The 25,059-nt window shown below is 38.2% G+C and overlaps 2 protein-coding genes across 7 annotated transcripts in view; one reads left to right on the forward strand and one right to left on the reverse strand.

Annotated features, from left to right (window-relative positions):
• Nucleotides 1-25,059, forward strand: part of ERMP1 (endoplasmic reticulum metallopeptidase 1) — a 56,100-nt gene that overhangs the window by 25,642 nt on the left and 5,399 nt on the right. Inside the window, exons 9-16 of one of the 6 annotated variants that reach the window (XR_004245400.2) lie at nucleotides 3,247-3,421; nucleotides 3,811-4,001; nucleotides 7,654-7,806; nucleotides 9,955-10,157; nucleotides 11,191-11,306; nucleotides 17,824-17,872; nucleotides 21,577-21,740; nucleotides 21,862-21,997. Coding sequence is in view for 3 of the 6 variants with exons in the window: in XM_032138761.2 (XP_031994652.1) it covers nucleotides 3,247-3,421; nucleotides 3,811-4,001; nucleotides 7,654-7,806; nucleotides 9,955-10,157; nucleotides 11,191-11,306; nucleotides 21,577-21,740; nucleotides 21,862-22,026 (1,167 nt within the window). In the remaining 3 variants the exon portion in view is untranslated. Of the gene's footprint in view, nucleotides 1-3,246; nucleotides 3,422-3,810; nucleotides 4,002-7,653; nucleotides 7,807-9,954; nucleotides 10,158-11,190; nucleotides 11,307-17,544; nucleotides 17,597-17,823; nucleotides 17,873-18,851; nucleotides 19,296-21,576; nucleotides 21,741-21,861; nucleotides 24,574-25,059 lie in introns of those variants that run through there. The other 5 variants (XR_009211069.1, XR_004245399.2, XM_032138761.2 and 2 more) reach the window with 5 other exon arrangements.
• RIC1 (RIC1 homolog, RAB6A GEF complex partner 1) overlaps nucleotides 7,307-25,059 on the reverse strand; it is a 169,615-nt gene continuing 151,862 nt past the window's right edge. The window contains exons 28-29 of the mRNA XM_058431380.1: nucleotides 7,928-8,068; nucleotides 7,307-7,470 (exon numbers count right to left, since the gene is read on the reverse strand). The gene's annotated coding sequence lies outside the window, so the exon portion shown is untranslated. The remainder of the gene's footprint in view (nucleotides 7,471-7,927; nucleotides 8,069-25,059) is intronic.

Here is a 25,059-nt window from a genome sequence, read left to right on the forward strand (position 1 = left end):
CTGGGCAACATGGTGAAACCTGTCTCCGCAAAAAATACAAAAAATTAGCCAGGCATGGTGGTGTGTGCCTGTAGTCCCAGCTATCTGGGTGGCTGAGGTAGGAGGATTACCTGAGCCCAAGAGATCAAGGCTGCAGTGAGCTGTGATTGTACCACTGCACTCCAGCCTAGGGGACAGAGTGAGACCCTATCTCAAATAAACAAACAAAAAAAAAATAAAAATTTAAGCTGTAAAATAATAGGTCTAAAAATGAATTACAGTGAAAGAGTCATGGTTTCAGATTGTTTATGTGAATTAAAGAGGAAGATCATTCTTAGCTCCGTGTAAGCCTATTGTTTTCAGTTTATCCTGATAAGGATTAGAATGAGACATGGATAATTATAACCCAATATCCTTCCACAAGTATGTCTTTGGTATCTGAACCTTGGTCTTAGTTTCAGTTAATGTTGGGATATGTTCTGTGGAACCCTTCCATGTTAGCAGCCCCTGCTGAAGAAAGGTTCTTTGAGGTTAGCCATCTGCTTATGGTTGAGCTCATATTTTTATCTTAATGGCTTCAGTTCCCAAAAGAATTACACCGTGGGGCTCAATTTCACATGCTTATTCTTACTGTAATTGTATGTAACTAGAGTGTGGCTGACTATTGTTGATTGGGGCAGGAGTAGAATAGAAATGCATAATAAAATTCATTTACTTTTACTAATTTCAGTTGTCTGATCGTAACACTTTAGGGTAAAAGCACAATAGAAAGAGTGATGTGTTTCATTTTCTTTTCACAAATATTCTTTCAGTGCCCAGTGAACATGGTAGCAGAAGAACGATACCATAAGAGACTGGGCATGGTGGCTCACACCTGTAATCCCAACATTGGGAGGCCAAGGCAGGAAGACTGCTTGAGGCCAGGAGTTTGAGACCAGCCTGGGCAATATTAAGTGAGACCACATCTCTATTATTATTATTTTTTTTTTTTAAAAAACAAGAATGATGCTATAAGAGAGCCATAAGAATGTGATCTCTTTCTTTGAGGAGCTCTCAGTTTCATTTGGGAAGTTGTGGGAATGACAATAATTGCAATGTATTGTGGGATGAAGTGAGACTGACATATAACTGTGCTGTAAGAATATAGGGGAGGTGAGATGAATTTTGCTTGTGGAAGTCAGGGTGGTTGAGATGGCAACATTTGAATTGTTTGCGTTTTTTTTTTTTTTGGAGACAAAGTCTCGCTTTATCGCCCAGGTTGGAGTGCAGTGGTATGATTTTGGCTTACTGCAACCTCTGCCTCCTGGGTTCTAGCTGTTCTTGTGCCTCAGCCTCCCAAGTACCTGGGACTACAGATGTGTGCCACCATGCCCAGCTAATTTTTGTATTTTTAGTAGAGACAGGGTTTTACCATGTTGGCCAGGCTGGTCTCCCAACTCCTGGCCTCAAGTGATCCTCCCACCTCGGCCTCCCAAAGTGTTGGGATTATAGGCATGAGCCACTGCACCTGGCCTGAATGGGGGTTTTTGAAGCATGTGTTAAAATTTACCAGGTAGGGAACAGATTGATGAGCAGTTTAAGGTGGGAATGTATAAAATGCATCTGTGTCAGTTAGTGGACAGTCCAGTGTGGTGAAGACAAGGAGGTAGTCCAATAACTGGAAAAGGAGGCCAGGGTGAAGTGGGAGCATGATTCTAAAAATCAATGGGGCCACTATTAAAATGTTTTGAGCAGGTCAGTGAGAGAATTTGTGATTTTTGTAAGAAAGCTGATAACAATGTATAAAGTGGATTGGAATGGAGCAGGAGTGGGCAAGGGATAAATAGAGGTGAGGAGGAAAATAGATTCGAGGGATGTTTTATCTTTGGTACAGTTTGGGCACTTGAAATGAGATCTTTGTTTTTAAATATCTGAGTGGCATTCAGCTTCAAATTGAATTATAATAATTCTTTTCTTATTTTTAAAGACCAAGCCTCTTGATCAACACTGTGTTAATAACTTAAGTATTTAGCAGCTGTAGCCTATCTTTCATTGTTGGGAGCGGGGAGGGGTTGTTACATGAACTGTAACTTGTTTTGAAAACATGTCACAGAAACTCTTGAGCCCTTGAAGTAGGATCCATTAGAACAAACATGCCCTGAGCCATACAGAAATGGGAAGGTAGAACAAGGAGAAACTTTAATATATCATTTCTCCATTTCCATCTTTGTATTTATGCACTGTAATTAAAACTTTCATGTTTGTGTGAATAGAACTACTCATGCAGATGTTAAAATCTATTAAGTTCATATTAGGCCAGGCACAGTGGCTCACACCTGTAATCCCAGTGCTTTGGGAGGCTGAGGTGGGAAGACTGCTTGAGGCCAGGTGTTTGAGACCAGGCTGAGCAACATGGCAAGACCCTGTCTCTGCCAAAAAAAAAAAAAAAAAAAAAAATTTTTTTTAAATTTAGCTGGGTGTAGTGGTGTGTGCCTATAGTCCCAGTTACTTCAGGAGGCTGAGGCAGAAGAATCACTTGAGCCCAGGAGGCTGAGACTGCAGTGAGCCGAGATCGCACCACTGGACCCCGGCCTAGGTGACAGAGTGAGAACCTGTCTCAAAAAAAAAAAAAAAAAAAAAAAAAATTTTATACGGCAACTGTGTTTTGAAGAGTGCAAGGTGCTACATAGGAACCCTTGGACTTCAAATCTCAAAAACTATAAGATCAAATTTTATAATAGGAAAGCATGAGGAATACAAGAAGGGGGCAAAGGTGCAGTACAAGACCAATTGGAGACAGAAAAAACTCATGAAAATAAGCCAAACTCCAGATTGCTTTAAAGGTTCTGCAGTTTTCCAGGTGTCGGTTATTGGTGGTGCTGCAGCAGTTCGGAATGTTCCTTCACAGGTCATTTCTCTAGTTTGCTTGAAACATTGTTTGGATTTGGCATGAACTGAAAAGCTTACAGAGATGAATGTTTTTTAGGAGAGTCCTCTCTTCTATTTTGGAATATTTCTACTTTTAGCCTAGTAGAAGAAAAGCATAGATTACATGGAGCATGTATACTCTATATTGTTAAAATGCCCTTTCTTGTGCTACATTTGAATTTACTACTTCATGATGGGGGAGGTAGCTTTGTTAGTGTTTACTTTAAATCAGTTTAAAGAGCAGACTGTGTTTAAAACAAAATGTAGCTTTCCTGAGTGATGGAAAGTGTGTTACTATAATAAAAGCTCTTTCTGAATGACCCGTGAATGAGACTACTTGTGTATTTTTCTTTCTTTCAGAATGCCAATGACCAGTATCTGGGAGAAGTATTTTTTGACATTTCGCTGTTTGTCCATTGCTGTTTTCTTGTTACTCTCACTTACCAAGGACTTTGCTCAGCGTTTATTAGTGCTGTCTGGGTAGCATTCCCATTGCTTACAAAGCTCTGTGTGCATAAGGACTTCAAGCAGCATGGTAGGGTATTTTTGATTTTGATATACATGGGAGAATACCTTAAAATACTTAAGGCTTTCAGGGACTCTTTTTTGGTTTGATTGAGTAGGCTTTCTAAATTGTTAGTTTTTAAAAGTTTTCATAACACACAAATTATCTTATGCCTTATACTCCATCCCTTTCTCATGTTTGTGAACACATACTAATATATTACTTGTGTATTTTGCTTAATTCTTATTTGTATTTTATCCTGAGTGAAAGATCCTACTCCAAGATAACATATACCTTTAAGGGCAAGAGTCACATCTAACCTAATTTCTGTTAGGGTACCAAGGCACACCAGTACTATAAAAATTTGTATCTCACTGTAGGATTTCATAGATGTGTACTTTTTTTCTCTTTTTCCCTAGGTGCTCAAGGAAAATTTATTGCTTTTTACCTTTTGGGGATGTTTGTTCCTTATATTTATGCATTGTACCTCATCTGGGCAGTATTTGAGATGTTTACCCCTATCCTCGGGAGAAGTGGTTCGGAAATCCCACCTGATGTTGTGCTAGCATCCATTTTGGCTGGTTGTACAATGATTCTCTCTTCCTATTTTGTAAGAGAAAATACGTTTTTTTCTTTTTCTTCATTTTTTATATGAACATGAATTTAGCCATACTAGATTCTGTGAAATAGTGTTACGTGTACTTTATTGAGAAAATCCGAAGCAGGAGAAGTGGTGAATGGCCGTGCATCTTGTAAATTTGGTATCGTAAGAAACTGTAGTATAGAGTTTGTTGTTGCCGTTTAAAAATTTTTTGCCTCCCTGTCCTTCCAAATTCTCTGATTTGCCTCTTTTCAAATAGCCTGTCAGATACCTGAGTGTGAATTTGTAGAGCGTTTACCAAGTATGAATTGTTAGAGATTGCCTGGTGGTGAATGATCCTAATAGTATATTTTGAAATTACTAATTAGAGGCACATGTTAATAAATACACGGGTGGTTTTATTAGTGCTGTTAGAGCTAGTGAAGGAAGACTAATTCTGATGAAGCTTTTTTCATTATCATTCCACTACCTTGTTGCTAGCACGTGAAAGTTTGTTAATTGAGTCTGTTATGACACCCAAACGTGCCTTCATTTACCAGATAATGAAATGATCACAGGCCTTGTCAATCCTCATTTTGGCATATCAGTGTCCTGCCCTAGTAAAGAGAGTCCTGTGTTTGCCATCCCTTTTTTTCTTCCCTTGGGATTCCCAGAGGGAAGAAAAGACAGTGATGCAGAGTTTAAGACCAGACCCCCCTTGGGTAGAGTAAGCCCCAAGCAAGGTTTTGCTTTGGTTTGATGTTCACCTCCAGGATCCAAGATGGGCCCCTCCAGAGAATGCAGGTCTCTGTTTTGTGGCTCTCTTGAACACTCATAGGTGCACCTTGAAATTTGAGGATAGGGAACCAAATAGGAAAAGGAGCTGTGACTTTATTATAGTTCTTTTCTTCATGTAGATGATAGTGAGCCTTTTCATACTGATACAGTAAAGGGCATTCGTTACCCCTTTACTTTGTGGAAGTTAGGTTCTAAAGACAGCAGGTAAGGAAAATACTACAGACATGGTCAGCATCATCCGTGGAAGTCCTTTATAGTCAGTAAAGCTCTGTATATGTGACTTTGTGTATATAGTCCTGTAGAGTATTTCTTATGCATATTATTGTTTGAGGTTGGTTGTACTAGTCTTAAAAGAGATCTGAGCCTTCCAACCATTTTACTTATAGGATAATTATTAAGGATAATAAAAGGATAAGGATAATCCTTACTGGTATTCGTAGGAATGTATGGAAAGTTCTAAAATGTTCTTTGCTGCCTGTAGGGTTTGCTGCTTTTGAGTTTAATAGTAACCCTTATATCATCTGTATTTTTGATAGGTTTGCTGTTGTAAGAATTGAAGGAGACAGTGGAGTTTTGTTATCTATAGATTAGGTTCTAATCTAATCTAAAGTCAGCTAGTTATGAACTGAATGCCCCCACACCCCCGTGTATTTGTTAAATTACAGTCATGAGTGGGAGCTATGGATGTCCATAAAAGCTGACTCAGATAGGGGACATTTAAATTCTGTCCCATTGATAATATGAAAGGGGGCAAAATGAACCCTGGAGATGTTCATTGTGGAAATGGAAAATGTCCCCAAAGCACGGAAATCTTGGAAACCAGAAGAAAGAGGATTAAAGTGTCTTATCTTCTAAATTATATTTTATTGGGAAAGCTTTTGGAGAGAAGACTGCCTCTTGGAATACTTTAGAAAGCTCACTTGTTTTTCATTATAATGTGAAATAACCCCACTGCACTTTGATGCCATGAGTTATCACTCTTTTAATTATTTTCTTATGTGTAGCAGTGTTAATGATAGTGGCTTATTAATAGAGTAAGACTGTTTTCTTTGGGTAATGGAGAATTGAACCACAATGCGTATTTCAGACAGCTTTCCCTTCAGTCCTTGGGGATTTATTAAATATATCTGCTAGAAAGCAATTAAAGTCTTGTCAAGCAATCAGGATTTTTTTTGTTTTTTGAGACAGAGTCTCACTCTGTCACTCAGGCTGGAGTGCAGTGGTGTGATCTCGGCTCCCTGCAACCACCACCTCCTGGGTTCAAGCAATTCTTGTGCCTCGGCCTTCCTGAAATATTGCATCCTATGTCACTAGGTTCTGAGATGGGTGCAAAATAAAATGAAGAGAAGCATGAAAAGGGACTCTGGAATGTCCATTGTGTGCTGATGACTGAGCTGTTTCTGAGTCTTCTCCTCCTGGCCCCACTTGTATTAGCAGTCCCCATTTCAGCTGTCATTCAATCAATAGACGTATAACCATGAAGGCCCAGCAGAGAGTAACTTAAGGACACTATTAACTGATTGCTTGCTGGGCATGGTGGCTCACGCTTGTAATCCCAGCACTTTGGGAGGCTGAGGCGGGCGGATGACTTAAGGTCAGCAGTTCAAGACCAGCCTGGCCAACATGGTGAAACCCTGTCTCTACTAAGAACACAAAAAATTAGCTGAGCATGGTGGTGCACACTTGTAATTTCAGCTACTCAGGAGGCTGAGGCACAAGAATCGCTTGAACCTGAGTGTTGGAGGTTGCAGTGAGCTGAGATTGTGCCTCTGCACTCCAGCCTGGGTGACACAGTGAGACTCTGTCTCCAGAAAAATAAATAAAATTTCACATTCATGTTATTTTTCTACTTATGGAAATAAGTAGAGAAATAAAATGAAGAAGGCACAAAGGGGAGCTGGGTTTAGATTTCATGTCTATAGTATACCAGTATTCCGTCCAGAGGCATCTGCAACAAAACAGTACTAGCCTTAGGTCACACATCTCACATTTGTATACTGTGAGTACAGAAATAAGACAGAGTACCTGAGGACCTGAGGCTGAGTTAGCAAAACAAAATGTGTCACCCTCTGTGTCTGTCTCTCTCTCAGTATTCACAATATCTAAAATGTGGCTTCTTGGAACAATTTCAAATTTCACACGAAAGTTTCCCCAAATGGCTTCTTCAGACCCTGTAAGGGATCTGTGGACATACTCTGTGAGTCATGTGTGTCCTTTACAGTTTTTAGTTCAGTGATTTCATTACGATTAAAAATATTTAGGATTTTCTAGATGCCAGCCTCGAGACTGAGTCATTTACATTTACTGCCTAGATTTGTTGTTTTGATTGTGTTGGCATTGGTTACTTTGTCACTTAGAGAGATAATATTATTTTGTAATGCAGTTTTTCCTCTTATGCAGGTCCACTGGCAAAGTCTTGAAGGTACATCTCTATGCCAGTTGAGATGAATTTAGTATTTTGACACATTTTAAAGCATTATGAGTGGAATTTGAGTTTTGTCCAAACAGATCTGCCTAAGCTTAAAGCTTATCTCTGGTTATTTAATGAATAATCCATTACATCTACATTTCTGTTCTTTTTGCACATTAAGGACAGCGACAGTCCTGAGTTTCCTTTTTCCTTGTTGGTTTATGGCTACGTGCCAAAAAGGTGGCACCATCATGGCAGATTGGAGGCATCTATCATTTTCTAGGTTCTCACCTGTAATGGAAATCTCGTAGAGTTAGTGCTTTGTTTATTAGATGTTAGAGTATGCTAGCACCTCCTGATAAATTTTCTTCAGGGTCTGTTACGTAATATTGTTAAAAATAAAGTTAGTTAAAAACACCTTTCCACCACTAGTATGAATTTGTAATATTTCTATGTTTGTGGTTTGTGTTTTAGATTAACTTCATCTACCTTGCCAAGAGCACAAAAAAAACCATGCTAACTTTAACTTTGGTATGTGCAATTACATTCCTCCTTGTTTGCAGTGGAACATTTTTTCCATATAGCTCCAACCCTGCTAATCCGAAGCCAAAAAGAGTGTTTCTTCAGGTGAGCAGTTTTGCATGAGCTATTTGAGATCTGGAAAGGAAGCCTTGTGTGTTTTGAGCTTCAGTAGTGAATAGCAAGCGCAACTGACTTTTCTGCTGTTGACCTATTTAGTCATACTCACCTTTTTTGTGTGTAAGGCCACTAGTGAGGAGAAGACTGACTGTCAAGAGGCATGTTCTTATCAGCTAGACAGGTATCTCCCAGGAGACTGACTTGGAAATGTTTGCTTGTTTTTATTACTATTCAAATTATAAAACTGCATCTATTTGGAAAAACAGGAGCAAATATTTATTATGGAATAATGAGTTTTTAGAAATATAGCTTGTAAAAATATATACAGGCTGAGTAAAATCTAAACTGTCAACTGGCAAAATTGATATTTAGAAATGCTAGTAAAATTAATCTTAAGTAACATTCAAAGTGATATGTGATAGTGAAACTATAACTTAGAAAGGGTTTAATAAAGTGAATTTTAGGACTTACTTTCTTTTTTCTTTTTTTTAAAATGGAGTCTTGGTCTGTTGCCCAGGCTGGAGTGCAGTGGAACGATCTTGGCTCACTGCAACCTCTGCCTCCTCAGTTCAAGTGACTCTCCTGTCTCAGACTCCCAAGTAGCTGGTATTACAGGTGCTCGCCACCACACCTGGCTAATTTTTGTATTTTTAGTGGAGACAGGGTTTCACTATGTTGGCCAGGCTGTTCTTGAATTCCTGACCTCAGGTGATCCGCCCACCTTGGCCTCTCAAAGTGCTTGGGACTACAGGTGTGAGCCACCACGCCTGGCCAGTTTGAGGACTTATTTTAGATCTCACCTTTTTCTTCAAATTTTTTAGACCTGGTACTATAAAGCAGTAAGCCTCAATTCTAGTCATCTCTGTTAGCGATGGTTAAATTGTTAGTTTTTCTAAATTGTTTTTAAAAGTTTTCATACTACACAAATTATCTTAAGCCTTATACCCATCCCTTTCTCATGTTTGTGAACACATACTAATATATTGTGTATTTTGCATAATTCTTATTTGTATTTTATCCTAAGTGAAAGATCCTGCTTCAAGATAACATATATCCTTAAGGGCAAGAGTCATATCTAACCTAATCTAGCCAAATAGAAATGCCAGAGGAATTATACCTAGATAATTATTCAAGGACTTAAAAAATTAAAAATACTTGAACTTAGGCGGTTTTGAAAAGGGGCCAAATAGCAGTTCCTTGTTATAGTCCTGAAGGACACCGTGATAAATTTGATGTGAGATTTTACAATTTGTAAAACCTTAAGAACAGATTTTTTTTTAGGAGGTTCAGTATGTTTTTCATGATGTATTAAGTTTTATAATTATGTCAGTAATACTTAGGAAAAGCCAGATTTTTATTTTTAAAAAGTCATTTTCTGATTTGTTTGGGGGTTCTCTTCCACTGTGCCAGAAGTTGGCAAACTTTTCCTATAAAGGACAAGATAATATTTTGGGCTTTGTCAGCAATACAGTCTGTTGCAGTGAAACAGAGCGAAAGCAGCAATAGAGTATACCCAAACAAATGAGTGTGGTCATGTTCAAATAACGGTTCGTATATATAAAAACAGTCAGTGGACGGTTTGCCTTGTTGGCTGCAGTTTGCCGGCCCCTGCCTTATGCAGTATTTTTTTTTTTTTCCTGATTGGTATTCTTCAGGCTGGTTTCTGCCGTGAATAAAGTTATTTGAAATGGAGCACGGTGCCTTTTCATAGAATTCTGTTAGGCACAAGGCTGTCATCTAGTGGTGAGCTGCAATTCCCACTTTTCTCCGTACATGAATTAGCTTCATAAAGCACTAATAGGGAAATGAGTGTGTATTTATGTGCTTAGGATGTATTTGTTTTAAATCCTTATCTAAAAGGAGCTCTAACACTCACGTCTTTTAAGTCTGAAATAGTAAGTTTCAAAAAATTTTTTAGGAAACCTAAATATATTTGGAAGATTCAATAAAACAATAATCTATATATCTATTTTCCAGTTTAAAATAACCCTAGCAGTACCTTAGAAACCTTCAGTGTCTTATTCACTTGCTCCATATCCATATCATTTCTTGGTATTGTCATTTTTGTAATCTGCGGTGGGAATGTGGGTGTACTAGTTGAAACAGTTTTTTCACTAGTCTTGTTTTTTTTTTCAGCATGTGACTAGAACATTCCATGACTTGGAAGGAAATGCAGTTAAACGGGACTCTGGAATATGGATCAATGGGTTTGATTATACTGGAATTTCTTACATAACCCCTCACATTCCTGAGATCAATGATAGCATCCGAGCTCACTGTGAGGAGAATGCACCTCTTTGTGGTTTTCCTTGGTATCTTCCAGTGCACTTTCTGATCAGGTTGGTTCATTATTTTTCTGCTTAAGTTGGAGGTTAGTTTGTTCTCAAGTCTTGTCACCATATCAGTACTCTTATCATTTAAACTGTCATCCTTTAATATACAAGTTCAGTGCTGTTGGTACTGTTTTTTCTATCATGATGAAACTTGTTTTTTTTTTTTTTTTTAGTGGAATAAAGCACTCAGAAGAGTAGTTTTGCTTTTTCACATTTTAAAAATCTTTTCTCTAGAAACCTGAGTGGTTAGAAAAGGTGGCCCTTCTAACTAATATAATAGCCAGTAAGCATCTATCTCAAAAACTGTGGCCGGGCACGGCGGCTCATGCCTGTAATCCCAGCACTTTGGGAGGCCGAGGCAGGTGGAGAGATACCTGACAATCTTGAGAACCGTGTCTATAAAATATAAAATTACCGGGATGGTGGTGATGCCTGTAATCCCATCTATAGGACGCCTGTAATCCCAGCACTTTGGGAGGCCGAGGCGGGCGGATCACGAGGTCAGGAGATTGAGACCATCCTGGCTAACATGGTGAAACCCCGTCTCTACTAAAAATACAAAAAATTAGCCGGGCGAGGTGGCGGACGCCTGTAGTCCCAGCCACTCGGGAGGCTGAGGCAGGAGAATGGCGTGAACCCCAGGGGCCGGAGTCTGCAGTGAGCCAAAATCGCACCACTGCACTCCAGCCTGGGCGACAGCGAGACTCCGTCTCACCAAAAATAAGAATAAAAAATAAATAAATAAATAAATAAATTGTTTTCTCTGGGAAGATTTTATAGCGTGGCAGTGAAGTACTGGATGAGAAGAAATAGGATGGGTGGTGGAATCAAGATCACCTAGGTTACTCCTTTGTTCTTAACATTGGGAAGGTTTTATTACAAAATAACCTGAGTTTATTGGAGTTGGCATTGCTTATCATGTCTGTCAGTTTATTTTCATACCCCAAAATGTGTTCATATATGCTGAACAGTTCTGTGAGTTACAGATAGCTATCAAATAATAAAGCACCCTAAATATTGAAGCTTCCTTTCTAAATAGGAAAAACTGGTATCTTCCTGCCCCAGAAGTTTCTCCAAAAAATCCTGCTCATTTCCGACTCATATCCAAAGAACAGACACCTTGGGATTCTATAAAATTGACTTTCGAAGCAACAGGTAAGTCATATAATAGTTTTTTCTTCCCTCCTTTACTTCTTAAACTTGTTAATAAGTGGCATGTATGTTTTTCCCTTAGATATATCACAGGAACCAGCAACTTAGGCAGAGCCTGTGATGTTTCTAAAATCAACTGAAGCTGGTTATGACTTCTTTTTTTTTTGAGATGGAGTCTTGCTCTGTCGCCCAGGCTAGAGTGCAGTGGTACGATCTCGGCTCACTGCAACCTCTGCCTCCTGGGTTGCCCTGGCAGCAAGTGATTCTCCTGCCTCAGCTTCCTGAGTATTTGGGATTAAAGGTGTGTGCCACCATGCCTGGCTAATTTTTGTATTTTTAGTAGAGACGGGGTTTCACCATCTTGGTCAGGCTGTCCTGAACTCCTGACCTCATGGTCTGCCCACCTCGGCCTCCTGAAGTGCTGGGATTACAGGTATGAGCCACCACGCCTGGCCGAAGCTGGTTATGACTTCTTAACAAAAATTTAATAGGCCAGGCATGGTGGCTCAAGCTTGCTACTCAGGAGGCTGAGGTAGGAGGATTGCTTAAGCCCAGGAGTTCAAGACCAGCCAGGGCAACATAGTGACATCCCGTCTCTACAAAATTAAAAAAAAAAAATTAGCTGGGCATGGTGGTGCATGCCTGTAGTCCCAGCTACTTGAGAACTTGAGAGGCTGAGCTGGGAGAATCACTTGAGCCCAGGAGGTCAAGGCTGATAGCACCACTGCATTCCAACCTGGGTGACAGAGCAAGACCCTGTCTCAAAAATGAAAATTATTTTTATTTTTTGGAACAATGTTAGGTTTACAGAAAAATCAAGCAGAAATTATGGAGTTCTCATATCCTGCCCCCCCCGATTTTCCCTTATTAATGTCTTGCACTGGTATGGTGCATTTGTTAAAACTGATGCGCCAGTTTTAACACTGATACATTATTATTAATTGAAGCCTGTTGTTCCCACTTGGGTTCATTCTTCGTGTTGTGTAGTTCTATGGGTATAGAAAAATGCGTGATGCCATGTATCTACCATTACAGTATCATACAGAATAGATTCACCATCTAGAAATGCCCTGTGCTTCACCTATTTATCTCTCTTTTCTTCCCACTCTCCCTAGCAACCATTGGTCTTTTTATTATCTCCGTAGCTTTGCCTTTTCCAGGTATCTTATAGTTGGAATCATAGAGTATGTAGCCTATTTCGACTGACTTCTTTCACTTAGAAGTATGCATTTAAGGGATCCTCCATATCTTTTTGTGACTTGATAGGGCATTTCTTTTTATTGCTGAATAATCCGTTGTGTAGATGTACAGCAGTTAACCGTATTTGAATAAGGCTGCTATAAAGATTCCTGGGCAGGTTTTTGAACTCATTTGGGTAAATGCTTAGGAGTGTGATTGCTGGATATTATATATGGTAAGCCTATGTTTAGCTTTGTAAGAAACTGCCAAACTGTTCTTTCCATTGACTAATTTCTCTGTTCTTTTGCCCATACCACAACTGTCATGATCACTGTAATTACATAGTAAGTTTTGAAGTTGGGTAGTATCAGTCTTCCAACTCTTCTTCTCCAGTATTGTGTTTTGTCTTTTGCCTTTCCATGTAAACTTTAGAATCAGTTTGTCAGTATTCACAAAATAACTTGTTGGGGTTCCGATTGGGATTGTATTGAGTCTGTAGATCAAGCTGGGAAGAAATGATATTTTAACAATAATGGCTTTTCCTATCCATGTTGGAATATCCCTCCATTTATTTTTATCTTGTTTGATTTCTTTCATCAGTTTTGTAGTTTTCCTTATGTAATCCTTATATATATTTTGTTAGATTTATTTTTAAGTAGTTTTTTTGGGGGGTGCCAATGTATTAATAAATGGTATTGTTCATTGATGGTATATAGGAAAGCAACTGACTTTCATGTTATTAACTTTGTATCCTGCAACCTTGCTATAATCACTTGTCAGATCCAGGAGATTTAGTTTTGTTTTTGTTTTTGTTTTTTGGTTGATTCTTTAAGATTTTCTTTTTTCTCCTTTTTTTTTTTTTTTTTTTTTTTTTTGAGACGGAGTCTCATTCTGTCACCTAGGCTGGAGTGCAGTGGTACGATCTTGGCTCACTGCAACCTCCGCCTCCTGGGTTCAAGTGATTCTCCTGCCTCAGCCTCCCAAGTAGCTGGGATTACAGGCACACGCCACCACACCTGGCTAATTTTTGTATTTTTAGTAGAGACGGGGTTTCACCATGTTGGCCAGGCTGGTCTCAAACTCCTGACCTTGTGATCTGCCTGCCTTAGTCTCCCAAAGTGCTGGGATTATAGGCGTGAGCCACCGCGTCCAGCCTATTCTTTAAGATTTTCTAAATAGACGATCTTATCATCTGCAGACAGTTTTATTTCTTCCTTCCCAATATCTATAATTTTTATTTCCACTTTTTGACTTGTTACAGCATCTGGGACTTCTAGTTTGATTTTTACAAGGCATCGTGAGAGGAGACATCTTTGCCTTGTTCCTGATCTGCGCAAGCTTCTAGTTTCTTAACACTGAGTATGTTGTTAGCTATACGTTTTTTGGTAGATGTTTTTTATGAGACTGAGGAAGTTCCCTCTATTCCTAGTTTACCGAGAATTTTTATCATGAATGGGTCTTGGATTTGGTCAGTTGCTTTTCCTGCATATATTAATATGGGCATGTGATTTTTCTTTTTTAGCCTTTTGATGTAATAGATGACATTAATTGATTTTCAAGTGTTGGACTGCTTTGCATACCTGAGATAAATCCTAGTTATGGTGTATAAAACCTTTTATGCATCGTTGATTTGATTTACTAATATTTTTGTTAAGGATTTTTGCATCTATATTCATGAGAGATACTGGTTTATAGTTTTCTTGTGTTGTTGTTGTCTAGCTTTGGTATTAGGATAATGGACTCATAGAATGGGTTAAGAAGTATTCCCTCTGCTTCTGTCTTCTGAAAAGCTTTGTAGAGAATTAGTGTAATTCCTTCCTTAAATGTTTGGTAGAATTCAGCTATGAACCCCTGTAGGCTTGGTAGGTTCTGTGTTGGAAGGTTATTAATTATTGATTCACTCTTTAATAGATACAGGCCTGTTCAGGTTGTCTATTTCTTATGGTGTGAACTTTGGCAGATTGTGTCTTTTAAAGAATTGGTTCATTTTATCTAGGTTATCAGATTTATGGGAATATAATTTGTCTATAATATTCCTTAATTATCCTTTTAATGTTCATGGGATCTATAGTGATGTCCTCTCTTTCATTTCTCATATTAGTGATTTACATCTTTTCTTTTTTTCTCTGCCTGGCTGAAGGCTTATCAATTTTATTGATCTTTTCTAAGAACTAGCTTTTGATTGTAGTTGATTTTCTCTATTGAGTTCTGTTCTAGTTATTTCTTCTGTTTACTTTGGATTTAATTTGTTCTTCCTTTTTTAGTTTATTAAGGTGGAAGCTTAGATTATTGATTTTAAATCATCTTTTCTAATATATGCATTCATTGCTATAAGTTTCCTTCTAAGCACTGCTTATGTTCCATGCCACAAATTTTAAGTTGAATTTTCATTTTAATTTAGTTTCAAGTATTTAAAAATTTTTCTTGAGACTTCTTTTTTGACCCATTTGTTGTGTAGAAATGTGTTCTTTAATCTCCAAATAATTTGATTTTTCAGCTATTTTTCTGATAATTGATTTCTAGTTTAATTTCATTGTGGTCTGAGAGCATACTTTGTATGAATTCTATTCTAAATCTGTTAAGGTGTGCTTTATGATACAGGATGTGATCTCTCTTGATGAATGTTCCATTTCAAGCAGTATGCTTGAAAATAATGTGCATACTGTTGCTGTTGGAAGAAGGCTTTATGAATGTCACTTAGATCTAGTCAATTGATGATAATGTTCAGTTCAATTATATTTTTACTGACTTTCTGCCTTGTGAATTTTTCCATGACAGAGGGGTGTTGAAGTCTCTGACTGTAATTGTGAATTTGTCTTTCTCCTTTAGTTGTATGAGTTTGTCAGCTATTTTGACACTTTATTCTTAGCTACATACAAATTAAAGATTGTTATGTCTTCTTAAGAGAATTGACCCTTTATCATTATGTACTGCCCCTCTTTATCCCTGCTAATTTTCCTTGCTTTAAAAGTCAGCTTTGTCTAAAATTAATATTGCTCTCCTACTTTCTTTTGATTAGTGTTAGCATGGTATAATGCTCTCCATCCATTGACTCTTAATCTATGTGCCTTCATAGTTAAAATGGGTTTTCTGTAGACAACACATAGTGAGGTCTTGTTTTTTGATCCACCCTGACACTCTGTCTTTTAATTTGTATGTTTAGACATTGACATTCAAAGTGATTATTAATATAGTTGAATTAATAGCTACCATATTAGTTAACTATTTTCTATTTGTTGCCCTTGTTCTTTGTTCCTGTTTTTGTCTTCCACTCTTTTTCTGCCTTTAGCAGTTTTAATTGGACATTTTATATCATTTGGTTTTCTCTCCTTTCTTAGCATGTCAGTTACACTACTTTTTTTTTTTTTAACCTTTTTTAGTAGCTGCCCTGTCGTTTGCAATATACATTTACAACTGTGCAAGCCCACTTTTAAATAATACTATTCTGCATCAGAGAGTATGAATAACTTAATAATATCAAAATAATCCTAATTTCTCCGTCCAGTCTCTTGTAACATTGCTAGCATTTATCTCACTTATACAGAAGCGTGTGTGCACATATGCAGTATGTACACACAATGCACACATATAAGTATACATAACCACATACATTGTTGCTATTATTTTGAAAAACTGTTATCTGTTAGATCAATTAAGAATAGGAAAAATGAGTTTTTATTTTACCTCATTCCCTCTCTAGTGTGCTTTCTTTTGTTATATGAAAATCTGAGTTTCTGACCTGTATTGTACTTGTCTTCTCAGGTTTTAATTGAGCATTGTATATTGCTCTATTTTTTTTATATTCTTACCATATCAATTATACTTATTTTAGTGGTTGCTGTGGAGCTTGCAGTAAGTCTGCTCTCCGATAACATTGTACTGCTTCATGGTAGTACAGATACCTTATAACATAATATTCTCAATTCATCCCTCCCTGGGATTCTATAAAGTTGACCTTTTAAACAATAGGTAAGTCATATGACCGTCCTTTTTTCCTGCTCCTTCACTTCTTAAACCTTTTAATAAGTTGCATGTGTTTTTTCTTACCCTAAAGTTTAAGTCTTAAATTGACCAGCAATTTAGGAGCCTTACATTGTTTCTCAAAGAAGTTGAGACTGGTTATGATTTTTAAGAAGATTTACTGAAAAGCTTTTAGTGTCAGATATTGGTTCATTGTCAGATCCAGTAGCATTTGGCTTGGCATTATGACTTTATCTTTTTTGGTACATTTTATTCCCTTTTCCATCTTTAAAACTAGTAGTTAGGTCTTCCAGCTTCTTAACTTAGTTTTGGCCTGTAAAACTTCTTTCTAGGATATTCTTTATGGTGCTGCAAGTTTTTCTTTCAAATATCGATTTCATTATGTCACGTCCCTATTAAAAAACTTTTGATGGATTTCCTGTTTTCTGGAGAGTAAGTTCAAATTCCTTGGCAAAGCATGCTAGGTCTTCAGTAGTCTGGACTTTGTGTATATTTCAGGATTTTTTTCAGCACTCCCCTTGCACTACATAGCCACATCCAACCCTTATTTGTGCCCAATACACGCTCTTACTTCTGGTACTGATACCACCTCCTACCCAGACTCTACCCTTCTCTTCTTGGCAAAATATGAAGACTTCTCTGCCCTCCTCTCCTGACATTTCCAATTAAGTGAGCAACTGCCATCCTCCCACTTCTTCCTCCCTTTGTATATATCTGTTGTAACACTGACCATCTTGTATCACGATTATGTAGTTTATGTCTTTGTTTTCCTTTAGAATTAAAGGGAGGCAGACATGAATGGGTTTTCATTTATCTCTGTATTCTTGGCATCCAGTATAATCACTGGCACCTGATGGGTACTCAAGACGTGTTGAATTGTTAAATTTAGCAATTGTTTTTCTTTTAAAGCAGTCTACTTGGGCTTAGTTAGGGAGACAGATGCTTGAGAAAGGAGGAGGAGAAATGTCAAGACATAATGACATTTTGTCATCTTCAAAAGCTGTAAAGAGTTTGCTTGCTTGTGAAGTGTTTTAAAAAGTGAGCAAACCAGGATGGTCTCTCCCTTTCTAATGTCTTTTAGGGAAGTACGATGGTTATTTTATGTGTCAACTTGGATAGACCACAGCACCCAGGTATTTGGTCAAATGCTATCCTAGATGTTTCTGTGAAAATATTTTCTGGGTAAGATTAACATGCAAATCACTGGTCTTCGAGTAAAGCAGATTGCCCTCCATATGCAAGTGAGCCTCATCCCGTCAGTGAAGGCCTTAAGAAAAAGGCTGACCTTCCCCAAGGAGAGGGAATGGGGAATTCTGCTAGCAGACTGCCTTCAGTCTCATACTGTGACTTTTTTCTTCAGCCTGCCTGCCTATCCTTCAGATTTTGGACTTGCCAGCCTCAACAATCATGTAAGCCAGTTCCTTAAAATAAATCTCAATCTCTCTCTCTCTCTCTCTTTCTTCTCTCTCGTGTCTCTGTACACATCCTGTTGGTTTCTCTGGAGAATGCTAATATAGGAAGTTCACTTCAACTGTTCCTACAACTGTTCACGCTATACTTTTTTTTCTGAGTACTCTTCCCCTGATAGAAAGTTGTCTGGGATTTTCATGACTGAAAAGTATTTTTAAATATAACTTTTCCCCTTGCCTACTTAATTTTTTTCAAGGCCAAATTTACATACAATGAAATGTAAAGATCTTACACAGTTCAGTTAGTTTTGGTAAAAGCAGATATATACCCATGTAACCCTCATCTCTATGAAGATATAAAACATTTCCATCACCCCACAAAGCTCAATTGACGTGTCTTGTACTGAGTGGAATATTGGAGTCTCTTATTTGTGTGTGTATATGTATATATCTTCTATACGTCTCCTGTAGTTTTCTTTATAAAGTGGTTGCTATGTTATCTGATGCATAGATATTCACAATTTTATGTCTTCGTTGTGAATTGTGACTTTTAGTATTAAAAAGTGCCCCTTTTATATTTAATGCTTTTGCCTTGAATTCTGTGTTTTGAGAAGTAAGATAGGACTTTTAAACAATTTCCACTTGCCTGAAATACCTTTGTTCATACCTTTATTTACCCTTTCTGTGTCTCTCTGTATTCAGGAAACATACAATATGTGATTAGGCTTGGTTGTGTAAGCCAAGTTGAAATTGTTTTTCTTTTAGTGGGTAAGTTAGGTTTATTTACATTAATTTTTATTACTCATACATTTGGCCTCAGTTGTCACAGTATTTTATAATTACATGTGTTGTTTTATTTGTTATATTCCTTTTTTCTATGAGGTGTCTTCTGTGCTCTTGAAAACATTTATTTTCTGGCATTTATGAATGTTTATATTTGTTTTAATTCTCTATTATTTTACTTGAACTCGGGAGGCAGAGGTTGCAGTGAGCTGAAATTGCGCCACTGCACTCCAGCCTGGGCCACAGAGCGAGACTCCATCTCAGAAAAAAAAAAAAAAAAAGGTATTGTTTTAACTCCCATCAATTAACCTATACAACAGCATGCTTATTCTACTTTCCTCTTTCTCTCTCCCATTTTCCATCCAATTTTTGTTACAACATGTAACATTTGTATATTTATCTTATACCTTCACCTTAGTGTTTTTGTAATACATTTGGATATATTAAAATCCTCAGTATAATAAGTTCTTTTGGCCAGGTGTGGTGGCTCACTTTGGGGGTACTTTGGGAGGTTGAGGCAGGAGAATGGCTTGAGCCCAGGAGCTCAAGACCAGCCTGGGCAACACGGGGAGACCCCATCTCTACCAAAAAAAAAAAAAAAAGGCCAGGTTTGTAGCATGCATCTGTAGTCCCAGCTACTTGGGAGGCTGAGGCAATAGGATTCCTCAAGCCAAGGAAGTCAAGGCTGCAGTAGGCTGTGTTCACCCCACTGCACTCGACCCTAGGTGATAGAGCAGTGGGCTGTGTTCACGCCACCGCACTCGACCCTAGGTGACAGAACAGTGGGCTGTGTTCACACCACTGCACTCCAGCCTAGGTGGTAGAGCAGTGGGCTGGCAGTGGGCTGTTCATGCCACTGCATTCCAGCCTAGGTGATAGAGCAGTGGGCTGTGTTCATGCCACTGCACTCGAACCTAGGTGATAGAGCAAGACCCTGTCTCAAGAAAAAGTTCTTTTGCTGAATTTGTACAGTTATCTCTTGGTTGGATGAAGCTTATTCTCTAGACTGTTTCTTATTCTCTAGACTGTTTCTGAAGAAGGGCTCATGAGTGCTCTGTTTCTGTGTGGTTAAAATTGGTTTTCTATAATCTTGATAGTTGAAGGACAAGTTGGTGGACATAAAATCTTTGGTTCACATTTTCCAATATTGAGTTTAAAAAAATTCTTGTTCCATTGTTGCCTTGTTTTATATATTGTTTTTGGGGTCTGATACCAGTGTAATTTTTTTTTGTAAGATACTTGATCAAACTTTTTACTGAAGACCTTGAAGATTTTTTTTTTCTTTGAAATCAAATAGTTTTACTAGGTTATGTCTTGAAGTTGTTTGTCCTGTGTTAATATTCTAAGGTGGCTGGTAGTCTCTTTCAGTGTGTAGACTCAGCTCTCCTTTTATTTCTGGAATGTTTCTTGGATTACAGTTTTACATATTAGTTCTGTTTTGTTGTTTGCTTTTCTTCTGGGGTCCCAAATGAATATTTCTTTTTGACCTGCCTTCCATTTTTACCACTATCGCTAACCTTTTTTACTTTGCTTTTTCCCATTTTAATTTTCTTAGCATTTCTCCTGTCTTTATGCCTGTTATTAAATTTTCCTTTGAATCTATTCTGTTGGGCATCTTGTAATTGTCTTCATTTCTAAGGTAATTTCGCCTTTTTCCTCTGCTTCTTTTCTGAGTCTAGTCAGTCCTTTTAATTCTTCCTTCTAGTAAGAATTTCTGATTCACAGTGGGGTTTTAAATATCCGCAAATGTTTGTATGGTTATATCTGTAGTTGGAGTGTGATCATAACATTTTCTTCTGCTTCATGGTTTTTTTTTTTTTCCAAGAGGAATTTTCTGATACTTTTTTTTGGTAATAACTGTATGGATCTGTTTATCCTTTTCTTCGTCATTTTTGTGCTATTTTGTAAGATTCTAGCAATGGCTTCCTTTTCTGTCAGTGTAATAAAGTCTAGATTCTTTAGTAAGTTTGTGTTGGTGTGGATGAATAATATATATCTCCTTCAGCTTTTTTGACTGGATTTTTCTTGCAGGACCCTGAATTTTCTTTTGCTTCTTTTCATCTTCACCAGCCAAATACCAAAGGATGCCTCTTCCTTCTTTTTTGGTTTATTTTTCCCTGAGAAGCTTTGGTTTTGAAGACTGTTACTTCAATAATATACTTTTAAGTCCCTGCCCTGTAAACCTTTCTTTGACTGGACACTATAGTAGTATTTTCAGATTTAGCGTGGACTTACTTGGTCTGCGTTTGCCACAAAGCCTTGCAGCAGAAGCAGGGTGGGCACAAGTGTGTGAGATTGCTCCCTGAGATTTAAAAATTTACGGTTATTTCAAATGTGGGTATTCTCTGTCTTTAAGTTAGGTTGAGGGTGTGTTTTTGTTTAATCTATTTTAGTTTTAGTTTGACTGCTACTGTCATCAGTTTCCTTGGAAGTTCCCAGTGATGACTAAATTTTCAGAACTCAGCTGATATTTTCCAGCTTGAAGGGAAAAACGAGTAAAACATATTTTAAGGTGTTACATGATCAATTCTGAAAATTACAACTCCATTCATAATGACAGTCCTATTCAGTACTGTTATAGCACTTTACAGTTTTGCCAACACTTTCGTATGCTTTTTCTAATATAATCCCCTCAAGAAATTGTGACATAGATTAAATTCCTGATGTCATGCAACAGCTAAGTGATAGGACCAACTTAACACAGGCTTTCTTGTTTAGAGTCTGTGCCTTTTCTCCTGTACATTATTTAACCTTGTTGATTCACACTTAAGTGTCCAAACCGGTAAACCTCCATTAGGTTTATAGTAAGTATATTTAAAGTCATACAGGCATGAACCTTTATGAAGTCTGGTTTGGCTTGTGGGTTATTTTTTTGATCCTTTTAAAAAGATTAACTGTTCTTTCTTCCGTTTACCTTACAGGACCAAGCCATATGTCCTTCTATGTTCGAGCCCACAAAGGGTCAACACTTTCTCAGTGGTCTCTTGGCAATGGCACCCCAGTCACAAGTAAAGGAGGAGACTACTTTGTCTTTTACTCCCATGGACTCCAGGCCTCTGCATGGCAGTTCTGGATAGAAGTGCAGGTGCCAATTTCCCAGCATTGCCTGTTTCATTGATTAGGTTCCCAGGTGGTATTTAGCAAGAACCTTGGGTTCAGTATTCTGGCTTCCGAGAACTGGAGAACTAATTGATTTTCTCTGGCAGGTTTCAGAAGAACATCCTGAAGGAATGGTCACCGTGGCCATTGCTGCCCACTATCTGTCTGGGGAAGACAAGAGATCCCCTCAACTGGATGCTCTGAAGGAAAAGTTCCCAGATTGGACATTTCCCTCTGCCTGGGTGTGCACCTACGATCTCTTTGTATTTTAATCTTGTGGATGAACTCTAAGTACATGCCCAGTGGATACTCCGTGTGACATGGTTTCTCCCCATGTTACGTGGATGTTTGTAACGTAAGTCAATGAATTTTAATGATCATATGTTCAAAGAGCTCTCTGGGTTAACACTTTTCAGGGCCAAGCACTATAAGGGTTTAGCTGTGGCACAATGATGCATGGCCTGTTGACACTTGAAAATGCCAGTCTTTTGGCACTTAAGCACATGTGGGTACTGCCACTACATACACATCATTTTATATGACCTTAAGGACAAAAGCCAACAAACCACTTCAATAGCTGCCCCTTTAAGATCAAGAAAGATGTACAGTGTCAGACCATTGTTAATGAGACAAAAGTTATTTCCAATTTAAGCCCCAAAACCATTTGTTGTATTAGTGGATGGTGGGTAAAATATCATTCACTGGGGTAATGATTCCCCTTGAGAATATAACTCTGTGTGGGTCACTGGAAAGTGATTGCCACAGGGCTGGGAGAGAAGCATTGCACTCTTGAGGCTGTAGCCTGTGTCAAGCTGTTTCTTCAGGCAGCCTCTCAAATGTGCTTTGTGTCTCTGTGCTGAGGCCTGGACCCTGTGCTGAGCTGGTGACTCACTGTCCTGACAAGTGGACAGTCGGATCCACTGCTGTGCTGCTTTCCTGATGTGGTTTTCTATGCCTGTTTTCATCTGAAACATGCCTGTGACCGTTCTCCATCTTACCAAGTTGAAAAGGGGAATATTTGGCCACACATCCCTCTTGTTTTCGTAGGTTCTTTTGGTTCAGAATATTGTTTGTGCCAGTACATGACCTTAACTTCCTTCCTCAGAGCACTGAGCTGCCATCTGGGCTATTCTGGGGTAGAAGGAAGGCTGGGAGTAGTGGGCATTTTATAAATATTTATTCTTTTCTTTGTTTCATAGGAGTCTTCTGTTATACAAGGTTAATCCTTTATGGTATAATCTTATTGATGCACTGGGCCTATCTTTTTGTTTTCCAGCCAGTTGAATTAGATTAGTTTTTCTCAGTAACTTACTATCCAGCAGGCTGGCTTTCCTGAGACTTGAGGTTGTGGCTTATACTGGAATGAGACCACTGTACGTGCAGGTGGTTCAGATCCTGCGTAATGGCAGCATGAGGACTTAAAGGTGGTTTTCATTTTGAAGATGGCTATGTAGCTTGTAAGGTGTATCACAGCAGTACCTCTCATGGCTTTTTGGTTCCAGCAGTGAGGGCACTGGTGAGATCAGTGGTAAACTGTGCAAGCTTTCTTTTTATCATTAGGAAATGTGAAACGTTGGACAAATTTTGAGTTTTAACAAAAGGACAAAAAGTTGAAAGAAAAGGCACAGTTAACAAAAAAGGGTAGCTAGATTTATCTTGGGTGATAGAGAAAATGAGAGAGGAATGCTCTTGAAAGGTGGTCTGTGGATCTATCTGAATAGAAAGAGCACAGTAAGTGTGCATCGCAGGAGAAAACGTCCTTGAAGCTGCTTGTCTTATGTGTATGATGTGCTTTTTAAATCATGTTCCTCATTGCCTGCCTAATCTGTGACTCCCTAAAAGCTAACTGGGCCCATGTAGATAGGGCTGCAACTAGAGCTGAATAACATGTTAGGCTGTCACATGCATCAGCACTAGACACTGGAATAAATCAGTCTCAAGTGCTTCAAGAGTCTGGCTCCTGCTAATTTTATCTGTCAGGTAGCACATAAGGTTTGCAGGGTTTATATCTTGTATAGAATCACAGTTGTGGAGAAAAAGTAATAATTTCTCAGTGAATTTTAAAAATGGGCCTGTTTTCTGTCCCCGTGGTTAATGATATAATTAGTGTTCCCTGTGATTTCCCCTCCACTTTGGGAAGGATGCCTTTACTCTTCATCGGTAATAAATTATGACTGTTTCCGTACTGCCTTAGGGTTATTTCCCTGTGTAAACCATTGTCTTTTGTTTTGGTTTTCTTTAGCATTATGAAGCTTTGGTGTTGTACAAGGTCAGTAATAAGATGCTCACTAGTCTCAGGGCTTGTGTAATATTCTGGGAGGTCATTTAAATGCCAGAAATGGTCAAGCAGTTATACACAGTATTTATGACTCTGTTAAGCACACCGTTTCTCTGTCACATTAGTAGGTTCTGAGATTAAAAAAAAATTTTTAAGGAGTGATCATTTAAATAATTTCTAAAAGGGTCTTTTCAAGCTCTAACAAAGTCACTAACAAATGCATTATTTTCTACAGAATTAAATGTTAGTACAGTACTGCATATTCAGGGAAAAAGTGTGAAGAATTACGATTTCAAAGTAGTTCGTTCTTGTGTTTGACCTAAGAATGATTGTCGCATGAAGTGTTTGTTTTTACAGTTTAGCATATATAAACAAACACGATAGGATTCCTTAAGATGTTACCACCGAGGGGGCCACAAGCCTGCCTGCTGTCTCAGGAAGCTGTAGAAGGAGTGTTTGTCAATTTCTTGTCACTGGTTTGCTGACTTACTGAGGATTAATTGTTGCCTTACAATGTTACTGAAATAAACTGTTTAATATACTGGTTGGTATCTTTTTTACTGAACAACAGATCTGTGTTCTTCTGTATCCCCATATTTTCAAGGGTTATTCCATGTCCACAGAGCCTTTTAATTGCTGTTAACAGACCTAGATGGGTCATGTGAACAAAGAACTCAACATGGAAATGTTTACTTCAGTTAGAATCCTTTATCTTAGAATGAAATGGTACTTCTGAATTTCACAGAAATTATTAGGTAAATGTTGAGCTTCACCTATGTATGAGTTTTAAATCATCCCCATTGGCAAAAAGATAGCAAAGGGTGAAGGGCGTTCTTTCATTTGGGAGTAAGGACAGGAGGGAGGGAAGAAGTTGCCTTTCAGCTAGAGTGACCCATTGCTTATTCTAATCTCCACAGAAGGAAAGGGCACCACCACTCACCAAAATAGAGCATGAACTTTGAGTTCAAAGATCTCTGTGCAAGTTATTTAAGCTTTGAGTGAATTCTCTCAGAACAGTGCAATACAA

Source organism: Hylobates moloch, unplaced genomic scaffold, assembly GCF_009828535.3.
Source record: "Hylobates moloch isolate HMO894 unplaced genomic scaffold, HMol_V3 SCAFFOLD_19, whole genome shotgun sequence".
Lineage (NCBI taxonomy): Eukaryota > Metazoa > Chordata > Mammalia > Primates > Hylobatidae > Hylobates > Hylobates moloch.